This window comes from Mugil cephalus, chromosome 3 (genome assembly GCF_022458985.1).
Source record: "Mugil cephalus isolate CIBA_MC_2020 chromosome 3, CIBA_Mcephalus_1.1, whole genome shotgun sequence".
Taxonomy (NCBI): domain Eukaryota; kingdom Metazoa; phylum Chordata; class Actinopteri; order Mugiliformes; family Mugilidae; genus Mugil; species Mugil cephalus.
In genome coordinates this window covers 30372657-30385563 of record NC_061772.1, presented here as the reverse complement: position 1 = coordinate 30385563, position 12907 = coordinate 30372657, and the positions used below count along the sequence as shown (strand labels likewise).

Genomic DNA, 12907 nt, shown 5'->3' with positions numbered 1-12907 from the left:
TAGGGGGAGGGTGGGAAGGATGGGAAGGATGTGGAATGGTGCCGTGCTGCCGCTTGGAGCCGAGTGGAAAACCGGCAAAAACTAGACGAGTGTATTGGACCGGAGAGGACAGGAGACTGAGGAAGGAGGACGCAGTGAGACATCTGCTGGACACTCTAAAGGCTCCAGCTCTGACTGACTAACTGGAGGCTCCACTTTATCTCCACGGTATCCAGCTTTTCTGATTCATAAGAACTGAACATTCCCTAAATCTACAGAGACGAGAAGAGCAGCTTTCAAGTTCCAACAAATTCAAGTGAACATAAACTCCTCTGGCTTCTCGTGCAGAGTGGGATTAGAACATAGACTGTGTCTAAATACCAACTATGTGTCCATTTTCCCGGCGATACGTTGCTGTTTTGTGACTTTGGAGTCTGATCAGTACAGTTCGAGGGCGGAGCCAGGGTATTGATGCCCCGCCCACACTTCCTCCAGCCTCACAAACATTTTCATTTATTTAATACTTCGCTCGGCTCTACCTCCACCAGTTACTTTTTTCTTTTTTTTTTACAACTCTCAGTTTACAGAGCGGTTGGCATTGCAACTGTTAGTCGCCATTATGTCACGTCCTGTTTCTAAAGCTTCAAATAACAAATTATATTAGCTACCTAAAATGACAGAAACTATCCTTGAAAAACATTATTTGACGTGTATTTTAGTTCCACCCACTGGAGGAGGCAGAGCTTATGACCTATATTGCAGCCTCCAGCCACCAGGGGGAGCCCTGTTTGCTTTGGCTTCACTTTTGAAGAGCAGTTCCAACGTCCATCTTTCTACAGTCTATGATTCAGAAGGTCGACGTTAAATGTGAGGCTGTAGCTAGGAGCAGATTAGCTTAGCTTCACTTAAAGACTGAAGGGAAGAGCAGAGAGAGACTGGAACACATTGAGCCACAGGTCAAACCACAGGACTCACATAAGGAGAAGAAGAAGTTTCTCTGCATTTAATCCAGCCACTTATTCACACAGCAGCATTAAGATTCATGTTTGTTTTCACCTGATAAACTGTTGGTCAGGTATTTACTCTCCTCTCTGGAGGATCGTCTCTTAATTCTGATCTGGGTTTTCTGAAAACATCTGCCTCCTGCTGTTGGACCAAGGTGGATGACAGACTTCAGATTATTCCTGAAAGTCCAAACTGAGTCAGAAAAAAGCAAAAGTGCTGCTACTGCTGCTGAGCTGAGATTTAAAACTAATCTTTTTAGTCATTTGTTAAAGTGCAAATACTGATACTGGTCAGTTTGCATGAAATACAAAAATCTGAGTGAGTTCGTATTCATTGCAGGTTCTTCTCCTAATTGAGCTGCTGAGGGACTGATGATGGGGGATGGAGGCTGGGTCTCCCTCTAAGCATCATTAGATTGCTAAGCTCAGCAATTGTTGCTATGGCACCAAAGCTCAGCTGTTCATGGGAGGGGGGGTTTAAGATGAACCAGATCCAAACTGAATTTGTTAGCACTCACACGTCTATTTAGACCAAAAAAAAAGAAGCGCGTCCCGATGACCTCGGAGGGAGCTGTGATTTCACTGTGATATTTCTGTACGTTGGCTGGAATGAAGCCGCGTGAAATAATGAGGCAGAGGGAGAAGCACGAGCCAAGGGCGACGGGAAGAACGGGAGAATGTGTGCGGGCAGGGAGGACGGGGAGGAAGCGCAAAACAGACAATGGCTGTAATGAGGGAAGAGGGATTATTGGAAGAAAGAGCGAGCGGCAGAGATGAGGAATGCGATGAAAGTGGAGCGAGAGGAAGGAGGAGAACGTAAATGAAATTCAGTTTTATAGAGAGGATGAAAAGCTTAGAGGGGCACGGGTCAGATAGGAGGGAGGCACAAAGAGCCAAGAAGAGCTGGAAGAAGAGGACGACTGTTGGAGGCCATTGTTAAATAAAGAACATGAATTTTTATCTATTCAAAGCCTCTATCTAGGAAATGGGCTGCTGAGAGAGGACGACAGGGGTTACTGTGTGATTCAGCTCTGCTCAAACTCTTCTTCCTTTTGTTGTACGTGGCAACGAGCATCAGGCTGAACCGGGGCGCCCAACTGACACGATATCATCAAATGGCAACGGCAGCGCCCACACAGCGGCCTAATTAAGAGCATTCAGCTGTTTATTAACATTTTACACTTTCCCGTCGTTAATTTGCCTCCTGATCGTGGTGCGTTCCCTCCGCTGCACTTAGAAGGATGCACAGTGCCCACTCTCTGCACACACCGGGAAAAGGAACATGCATAAATAAAGAGGACGCACATATAGAAAAAGGAGGATTCCTCATGTGCAGTTCACCTGGAAGAAAAAGCAGCCAGTAGTATAAAGGCTTTATGGTGCACAGCACTGTATGTAAGTGTGCAGGAAAGCTCTGTATCCACAGAAATATGAAGCTGTTTGAAAACAATATATAAGAAATATATTAGAAAATATATCTAAAAGCAAACGATTGAGGATTTTCACTCATTTCATTCATGAAGAACGTGAAACGGGGACGTGAGTCTTTAACCGGATCCCATGGAGTGTGATGACACTAACTTTCTGAACCCCATCCTCATAAATACAGTGGTTTTTCCCGGAGTATGTGCTGGAGTAATTCACGCGCTGCTATCTTTATCCGCTCTATCTGGTTTGGCTCTTTCCAACGTATCTGAGGTTCGCGCTGGTCAGAAAACAGGCACAAACTTGTTGGATTCAGCTCTTGGCTCCGTGTGTAGGTGGTGAGAGCAGCACCGGTGATAAAGATAGTGAGAGCAGGAGAGGAGGGGAGGGGAGGAGGGGAGGATGGGAGAGGAGAGGAGAGGAGAGGAGAGGAGAGGAGAGGAGAGGAGAGGAGAGCAGGACGACTTCATCCTCTCCACAACAAGTGCGAGTCCCACGTCCAGTGGCTGCTTGTTGCTTGTTGTTCTGCTGCTCGACTCTTTTACCTGAATTTTTATGGAAACAACACTGACGGTGTTGAGATTTATCTCCTGCAGATTAAGAGTAAAACCAGGATTCTGTTGTTAAATGAATAAAAAGATGTAAAATGAGCATCACAGTGTTTGTTTTAGGGGCTTGAGTCCATGAAGGACTGAATTATTCTCTCGTTCGCTCTGTTAACGCAGACATTAGGACATAAATGAAAGTCAGTGAAGTCAACTTATTCCCAGATCCCAGTTTGACCTGAGGCCTCTTTCATTTGTAATAGTTGTCGTCTGTGATCTTAATTCAGATCTAATCGGAGGCGGAGCTGAACCCGAATACGTATTTGGAATTCAGTTTTCAAATTAGACAAACATCCAATCAAAAAGCTGCTTTTCCTCATGTGACCCCAGTGAATACTTGTGGTTCAGTGTGTTGCTCAAGGACCCTTCAGCATGTGTCACATTGTGGGGATTGAACCTGTAACCTCTCTACCTACTGTCCTACCTATTGTCTCCTACAAGAACCAGATCATCATCACAGTCGTGTCCTGCTCCTTCAGGTCAGAATAAATCACCTCTATTAGCTGCATTTAATGAAACCAGTACTGCACATACATCCACGGTCATTAAAGAAGACTTATTATATAAAACTATTACATGTCCTAAATTAGAAGTGGAACTCATATAATAATGGATTGTTTGCACAGCCTTTGTGTGGTCCAGTGGTAAAACTAATGTGGTGTGAATCAGCATCTCTGTGGTTTAGTGCATACTTTCATTTATACTTTATTACAGATTTCAAGAGAGCTCCAGGGAAAACATTAAATCTAAATAAAAATAAGCCTTTACTGAGACTTTAATCCATCCTCTAATATCTGTATCAATCTGTTTCTGTGTCAGAGCAACAGAGAATATTATCGTCTTTACTCCCTTTTAGTAAAATAATCACATTTTGCATCTTTTTATTAATTTAACAACAGGATCCTGGTGTCACTGTTCTGCTGAAGGAAAATCTCTTTCCAACACTAACAGGAAACTGAGGAGCAGCTTTCCACAAACATTCAGGTAGAAACCTGTTGTAAAAGAGACGAGCAGCAGAACAACGAGCAGCCACTGGACGTGTTGGAATAATGTTGGAATATTTGTAATAAAAGCAGAGGTCTCATGCAAATCTGCCATGAACATAATCTGTAAAAGTTACGCTGTGAATTAAATGCCATATTTCCTTTTTAAAGCTACATCTGTTGTCATTCTGACAGATTGGGCAACAACAACGATGAAAAGGATGCATTTAGATCACGTTTAGATGTATTTATTTGATGAACACATTGATGCATCCCAAAATAAAACCTGTACATGTGGATTTAAATACTGGCAGGTAGTTTGTAAATTCTCCACTGGGATCGATACAGTCTCATTATTATCATCATTATTATTATTATTATTATTATTATTATTATTGTTATTATTCATCTGCAAAGGAAATAAACAAGAGGTTTAGATGTAAAAGGTGTAGTACGTACGTGCAGTGGAGTGGAGGCAGAAAGTAGGAGAGTCTTGATAAAATATCAACAGATAATTTCAGTAAAAATCCATCCATCCATCCATCCATCCATCCATCCATCCATCCATCCATCCATCCATCGTGAAGCTAAATCATACAATTAATTTCCTTTTCATACTGAAATGATTCAGAGGAACCTTGTTCCCTGAGTAGAAACATCTCCATCAGCCAAAACCATCCCCTAAAAATATCATGTAAACACAATATAGGTTTGAAGAAACCTGAGTGTAAAAGGAACCAGAAAGGAAACACGAGCTAAATCCAGAAATGACCAGAAACAAAGAATCTGCGTTCTACGTTCCTTACACGTTCCTGGTAAACGTATGAACCACAGACGTCGCCCACACAGGGAGGACACGTTCACCAGGTGTAGATGGGTCAAGCTTGTACCAACAGGAACGTTCAGATCTCTACAAAGATACGAGTTAAAGTTAATGTGTCGCCCATCGAACCACAAACAGGACCTGACGTCTCCACCATCACATTCAGTGACGTCTCCTTTAAATCTGTTGCAGCACAGGACCATCGTTTCCCAGGATCCTTCCTCCAAAGGGAGCGGCCGAGCACATCATCGATCCGGTGCTTCTGAGCTCGAGTACAAGCGGAGCTTCACACGGAGGGAAATAAAGCTGCAGGTTATGATGAGCTCACATGAATCTACGGCAGCCCAGCGCTCAGACCCTGGCGTGATCTGCGTCGGCCAGGTGCTCCGGCTAATGAAGCGTTCCACCGGAGTGACTGTGGAGGACGGACGAGGACCCGTGGGACTGAGGTGGTGAACGTCTGCCTGGATGTGGCTCTTTTGTAACTCAGCTGTAGGTCATGAGGCTCAACAGCTCTCAGCGTTTCTGGGGATTGTTCCCAGGATCGAGGTTCTGCTGAAGCCTCCAACACACTCCAACCACCTCCAACACACACATACACACACACATAAACACGTAGCACTAACTACACATCACTCTCCTACAGGTCTGAGACATCAGGTTCTGAAGTTATGTTTGATGATGAGATGTTCCGCTGAAGGATCACATCCTCTGCTTTACCAAAACTTTGCACAACAACTTAAACTAAACTCCAAATCACACCCGGAGCCGCTTGGAGACGCTCCCTGAAAGTTGCCGCTTTGCAGAAAAACCTCAACAGAAACAGAAACAGAAACAGCGTTGTAGGTGTGTGTGTGTGTGAAGACGTCCAACCCGAGGACGAGAAGCCCAAACAGACACAGGAGCACCGGCCCATTAAAGCAAACCTAACGTCGACCGTCCCCGGCTGCAGCAGCTGACCTTGACCGTTTCGCACTGTTGCCATGGTAACAAATGAGATGTAGTGGAACGTTACTGTTACTAAAAATGTTTCCCCTACGCTGAAGAAAAAAAAAAAAAAAGCTGAAATCAAATCTTCCACATGCATGTATCTCTTTTTTATTTTATTTATTTATTTTTTTACACTACCTGAAATGGACTCTGGCTGTTGTAGTTCTTCACTTCCTTGTCAGCTCCACGAACAAGCAGCACCCTGGCACAGTTATCCTGAGGAACAGAGAGAGAGAAGAATTAGTAGTGAAACAAAGCTGAGGAAATCTCTTGAGGCAGCGCTGGAAGCCTTTAACTCTCCTACTTTGTTCAGGAAGACGGACGTTTAGCTTCATGAGGAGCAGGATTCTCCCAGAACCAGAAGAAGTGAGCAGAGCAGGGACTGTCTGGCCGGGTCAGAGACCTGATCATACCAGCACCAGCACATCAACAGAACATCTAAAAGCTAAACAGCAGGACTGTTAAGTGTGGATCTATTGCTCCACTCCAAGAGAAAGAGGAGAGGAGTGAGTGCGAGGGAGAGAAGAACAGAGATGGAGAGCGCTGCTGAGGGGTTTGAATCTGCTGCACAAATCGCCCACAAAGTGCTCAACCACGCATGTACAGCGCACACACACACGCATGGAAGGACTTTTTTTAGATCCACAATAAGCTAGCGAGAGTCGACAAATCACTCACACCACGGATCCCGACACACGGCCACAATGAGCGGCGCGTAGTCGGCTCTGACAAACACAAACCGCTCAGACATGATGTAGCTTCTTATTTTAACACCGCGGTATTTTTACTCCTGGACCGAAGCCGTCCCACGACGTCTTTCTGCTTAAGATACGTTTACAATGAAGCTGGCGGATTTCAGAGCTGCGCCATGTTGAAGCTCAATTAGAAAAATAATGGATGTATTATGAGGTGTATCATGACAAAGGTCAGCTCTGGGGGGTCAGCGATGGTGAAGCTGATCACGGACGTCATGGAAACTTGAGCTCTCAGTGAACACCAGCATCCTTCTTTTCAGTCTTTCCAGATGATGAATATTTATGAGGTACAGCAGAATAATCCAGGTTACATCAAACTCCTCTGCTTCACAGATTCATCATGAGCATCACTCCAGCTCTCTGGCTTCAACACATGAGGCTGGAATATTCTATAAATCCACAAATAGATCAAAAATGAAGCAGTGTTTCCATCCATGACTTGATGTTTATTTTATATTCATGCTAAAGGATATTTCTGGTTATATTCTATATGCTTCTTGTTTTCAAGGGTGCTGTAAAAAGACCTAAAAACCAAGAATGAACCAATCCTTATTGTCTGTGTATCCAAAAGGCTGATTTCTATCTGTGTTTGTATCAATCCACAGCTGAAAATAGTCCCTGGCAACTGTACTATTTCCAGTGGCCACTGACGGCACAGGGAAGTGTAAAAGTACTGAGACGGGGAAATGCATTGTCGGCTTTTTCTATTATGTCAGTTGACATAAAAAATACACGTACAAGAATGGGAACTTGTTTCCATGAGAACTGTAGAATAAGAACGAGAATGAGAACGAAAGCTAAAGCTAAAGCTAAAACTAGATAAATAAACCTAAATATATTAAAATTAAAAAAGAAAGACAAAGAAAAAATGTAAATAAATAATAATATAAATAATAATAATAAAACAATAAAAACCAAAGAATAAAATAAAATAAAAATAGGAAAATAAAATTGAAAAAAAAAATAAAAACAATAATAAAAACAATAAAATAAAATAAAAATGAGAATAATCATTATGCCAGTTGTCCAATCAATACCACAAAGTATGAAAAAAAGGACATAATAAAATCAATTAAAATGATAAAACATTTATATATTCCTAAAGTCGAATAAAGCTCCTGTTTGGATTCATTTCATCTGAAGCCGTGTTTCTCTGCGTTAAACTGACTCTGAGTTTTATTAGAGGGAACAAAGACGTGTTTGAGTCACGTGGTCTTAGAAATGGTTCATCTGTTATTTCCACATTAACTTTTATTATCGCGAATGAAATTAACAACCGCTCCTAAAGCCGCTGCTCCACAACGGAGACGTTAATGATTATTTATCAAGTAAATTTAAAAAGTCTTGAGGACTGGTGCTGTGTGTGTATGTGTGTGTGTGTGTGTGTGTGTGTGTGTGTGTGTGTGTGTGTGTTCATGCTAACGAAGCCTCTCACCACCTGCTGACATTCATAAACAAATATGCAACACAGGCTAATTAATAATGATTTATCTTCTCTACTCCTCTAAACACCTTCATTCATCTTCTGAAACTATGAATTCTTTTTCTTCTCTTGCTGTTCTTTGAATTTGTTTGTGTTGTTTCATTTACTGTTTATGCTGAATGTTTGTTTAGGAGGACGACCTGACGAGCCCCTGTGGGTTTTCTGGTTCCTGCACATTCCTGCCTCACACTTTGATTTGATTTCTCTCTTAATGTGCTGCAGGCTTTGTTATGTTATGGATCTAGTCAGTATTTATTTTTCCTCATGTGCTAATAAATAAATAAATAAATAAGTGTATGCAATTAGAATGAGTCAAGGATCCTCTGTCATATTTGCAAACGCCCATGAAATGCACCAGAAAGACTGAGTGGAGAGCCGAGGTGTCCATGGAGTCCATGTCCATAGTGTCCATGGTGTCCATGGAGTCCATGGTGTCCATGGAGTCCATGGTGTCCACGGTGTCCACGGTGTCCATGGAGTCCATGGAGTCCATGGAGTCCATGTCCACAGAGTCCAGCAGCCGGATCAGCTCCAACATCCTGGACGTGGAGAACTGACCTTTCTCTCACACATCTTCTATCTGTCTGATCACTGAGCCCAACGATGGAGAACGTGGAACTTTATGAAATCCAAAAATGGAAAGTGAAGTGACTATTTTTGACGGCTAATGGGAGATTAGATATGCATCTGGAAAATATTAGCGTGGAGAGAGTTTAATGTAATTAGACGCAGACAGTGACGAGGCGGCGTGGCTTTACTCCTGGGATTAGAGCGTCACACACAGCAGCATGATAAATAACTCTCAAGAAGACTTGGAAATAACTCGTCCCGTGGGAGAAAGAGACAAAGACGCTGCAGGATGAACGTAAGCAGAGCGGAACGGAAAGAAGAAACAGAGTCAGCAGCACTCAGAGAGGAGGTGATAACAGAGCAGCACTTCACCTGTTCAGCAACTACATGGACTATTAAAGGAGTGTAAACAGTTTGATCTCAGCGTGAAAAAATACATGATTTAAGGCTGGAAACTGGACCGACTACACCCCCGGCCCAGAGATCTGGATGGTTTTGTGGGCGGGGCTTAATGTGGTGATTCATATATGCTCAAGTCCTGAACCCTCACTGACCTAAGTGACGTCGGCTCTAAGTGACTGAGTGTGAGAGTCTGAAAGTAAAAGGCTCCAGATCCTACAAATGGACACGGAACAGCACTTAACCCCCCCGACCCCCCCACCACCTGACGTTACCTTGACAACAACATGCTGCTAACGCCGGCTACTCTGGGAGTTTTGATTTATAATCTATGTGAGGAATAGATCCCTGATCAGTGTTTATCCAGGCACGAAGCTCTTAACTTCACAGGACGGACCAGAGCTAATTTCAACATAATTAATTTATTCAGTGTGAGGATGCAGGCGTGTTGAAAAAAAAATAAAAAATGGGCATTAGCATGAAATGAGCTGTGATATATATTTATATATATATATACACTATCAGTCAAAAGTTTTAGAACTGGCCAATATTTCTTTAGTTTCTATTGAAACATATGTAGTTTAATGACTCATTTTACTCTGAGATGAAAGCACAGACCAAATAAACTGATGTTAAACTCAATCTATTCTAAACTTTGGACTCATCCCAGTGACCAACTTTACCTGATTTAACATGTGAACACATTCTTTCTTTCTAAAATGGAAATCAAATATTTTCCAGTTCTTCCCAGAAATTTGTGTTTTCTTTTCACTCTTCTGTCCAGTTCATCACAAACTAGCTCCACGGGGTTAAAGTCTAGAGACTGGGTCATGGTCCGCTCCATGGTTTCCATCTGGTTTTTATCCTGAGGTAGTTCTGGTAGAGCTCAGACTAAAGTTTTATCTTGCTGTAGACCATCTATACCAGAGGACACTGATGCTGGTCTCTAACTTCCCGTTAACAGTGAGTCTGTGAGGGGGCGACTGGAATCGGACCACGAAGCTGAATTAGTTTAGAAGAAAATGGCTGTGATTGGTTTGAGGTATCTTCTTCTTTGTTTGGTTGAAACACATCAATAGTTCATGTTCCCAGAAGACAAATTCTTAGTGCATCAACCTCAACGTAATATTAAAAGCAGCCTAGAAGACAGAGCAACGCCCCCCGCCCTCAAATGTTTGGAGCTGGAGTCTCTCTGCTGGGAACTGACTCCATCTGCTCCTGCAAAGATCATTTGAGGAGAGCTGAACTAAAATGTTTCTGATTGGTTGTAGGAAGACGTCAAATAATGATATCAGACTTAGTTCTGATAAGACCTGACTCCATCTGCACTAGGACGTATCAACAGTTACAAACTCATTCATTCAATCAGGGAATTCATCTTCTTTAAAAAATGAATCAAAATCAAACACACGTCAGGGATTAAAGTAACATACACAACATCCACCATGACGTTCAGCACAGGATTAATGTCGAACGATAAAAAACATGATGTGTCCTGGTGGAGCCTGAGTTCATGAACCGTTTATAGGAGGTGAAATAATTTAAATCATCTGAGTCACTGTTGCATTTATTAAGGTTTGTGCTTCAGCTTTAATTTGTACAGGACGGACAGTTCTGACTGAATCAGTCCCACAGACACTCATCATCCACCACAACTGTCTCTTATTGTTTTTAATTCACACACACCTACAGATAATAACACTACACAAAGTCTTTTGGGTTCAAATTACACTTGTTGATTTGGGTGCACACAGTTTCCTCTTCATGGTTCTTGATTTATACAAATATTTCCCCTTTTCTTAAAAAAAATCCTTAAAATTGGATTTGTTAGAATTATTTCCCTTTTCTTTTTGTTCACTTGTGTTTAGTTTAGGTATGTTAGCTGTTTTATGTTAATTAGAAGTCTATATAACTGTTGTGTGTCTCATTAAACTGAAGCTTTTGTTTCCTTATTGCTTAGTTGACCTCACTTTGCTTATTGGGCTCTATTTTCTACATCTGTTGTTATGTTTCTCATATTTCTGAAACTTTATTAAAATATATATATATTTTTTTTTGCAATATTACACCTTTGTCCTCTGTTTTTAGTCCCTAACATCCACAAACGTCTGCGCCCCCCCCTCACTACCCCCACCACCCCCACCACTGCTCACCTGGTTGTACAGGGCACAGATGTGCAGGGCGGTGTTTCCCGAGGCGTTCTGGGCGCTCATGTCTGCTTCGTAGAACAGCAGATGTTCCAGGTGCTGCACATGACCGTGACGGCAGGCCTGCACACACACACACACACACACACACACACACACACACACACAGACACACACACACACACACACACACACACACACACACACACACACACACACACACACACACACACACACACATAAATGAGTTCAGTGAAAGACAAAGCCTTTGACACATCCACCAGAGAGAAGCTGCAGTGAGTATCCCTCACCACTAGATGTCAGTGTGCTGTAAAGGACACGTTGCCTCAGTTTGAACCCAGCTTTAAAACGTTGAGATGGAGCAGAACTCTGACTGTTCTACGCTGTAAATTGAACCACACACCCATCGAGGCTCCATTAACACGTTCACGGTCTTTGTGACCTTTTGGATGAGTCGGTTCCAAACTGATAGATCTCAATGACTTTCTTTCACATTTGTTCCTGTCCAGCTGCTGAGGGTCTTTGTCAGGCAGCTCCTATTGAAGATGATGAGGTCTGTATATTATTATAACACATGTTGTTGAGCTTTGTTCAGTCTGACCCTCTATAAAAGAGTCGCTGTCCTTCCACTGTCTCCATGTCCATCCCTCTAGACGTCCTCCAGGTATCAGTTTAGAGCAGGAGGGGGGTCATTGTCAAACATTCAGTAACTAAAACATGTGAGCAGCGTGTTACAGATCATTTCTCTGTGACTGAACCCGCATGGATCTGCAGGTATCAGGTGCATTTAGACACATTCATGAACTGATCTTAAGAACGTTTGACCAAATCACAGCAAACATCACTTTCCCCTCATTAGAGGGAACGTCCATCGTTCTTAAACCCTGACCGGCGTCATGATTCAAAGATCCTTTCATGAAACCAGCACCAGAGCCGGAATCCACTTTGTAGTGTGCGGCTACGCGGCTAATCAGCAGTTTCTTTTCTTCTCTTCATCTTTAAGGGCCCTGCTTTCATGTTCAGAGTCCAGAGAAACAAAGCCTTTCAGTACTTTTAAACTTTTTTTTTGTTTTTTTAGAAAAAGTTTTCAGTCTAATGTCTCATCTGAGATCAGACATTCGTGTTTCCATCTATGTTCATGAGGACAACTTACAAAACTAACCACCCCACTCTGCTCTCAAAGCACGGGTTTACGAACAGGAGGTGGAGCCTTCAGCTACCGGCCCCCTCCCTGGAGAAACCTCCTCCCATCACCTTCTCTACTATTACAGTGAGTCTTAACTTTAGTTTGTGACACAGCTGGTAGTTGGGTTAGACTCAGGTGACTCTGGACCATCACAGGCTGCTGGGAGGACGTCCCATGATGCACTGAGCTCCCGTCCTCTGACTTCTCTCCATGTTTGCATGTTATTTAATGTGTCCATCTGCTTTATTCCTCTCTTCTCCCGTCTCTACCGGCCGACCTCGAGCAGACGAGTCCCTCAGTGTGAGTCGACTTCTGCTCGACGTTCTTCTTTCCGCCTCAGGCTCTGGCTCAATATATGACTGTGGAACTTTATGAACTTTATTTTATTTTCTCAGTTTTCAGGCCTAAAAATTGTTGACATGTGATAAATCCACACACTGAATGAAAAACTAATAAAGATATAAAATTTGATATATTACCAAAACAGAAACATCCGTCATGATTGTCTCAACTTAACAAAAAGAAACAATCAAAACT

General features: G+C 42.6%; 1 protein-coding gene across 1 annotated transcript in view; it reads right to left on the bottom strand.

Moving 5' to 3' along the window:
* LOC125005248 (SH3 and multiple ankyrin repeat domains protein 2-like) overlaps positions 1–12907 on the bottom strand; it is a 191870-nt gene that overhangs the window by 102352 nt on the left and 76611 nt on the right. The window contains exons 9-10 of the mRNA XM_047580440.1: positions 11170–11286; positions 5948–6025 (exon numbers count right to left, since the gene is read on the bottom strand). Of these exons, the coding sequence (XP_047436396.1) occupies positions 5948–6025; positions 11170–11286 (195 nt within the window). The remainder of the gene's footprint in view (positions 1–5947; positions 6026–11169; positions 11287–12907) is intronic.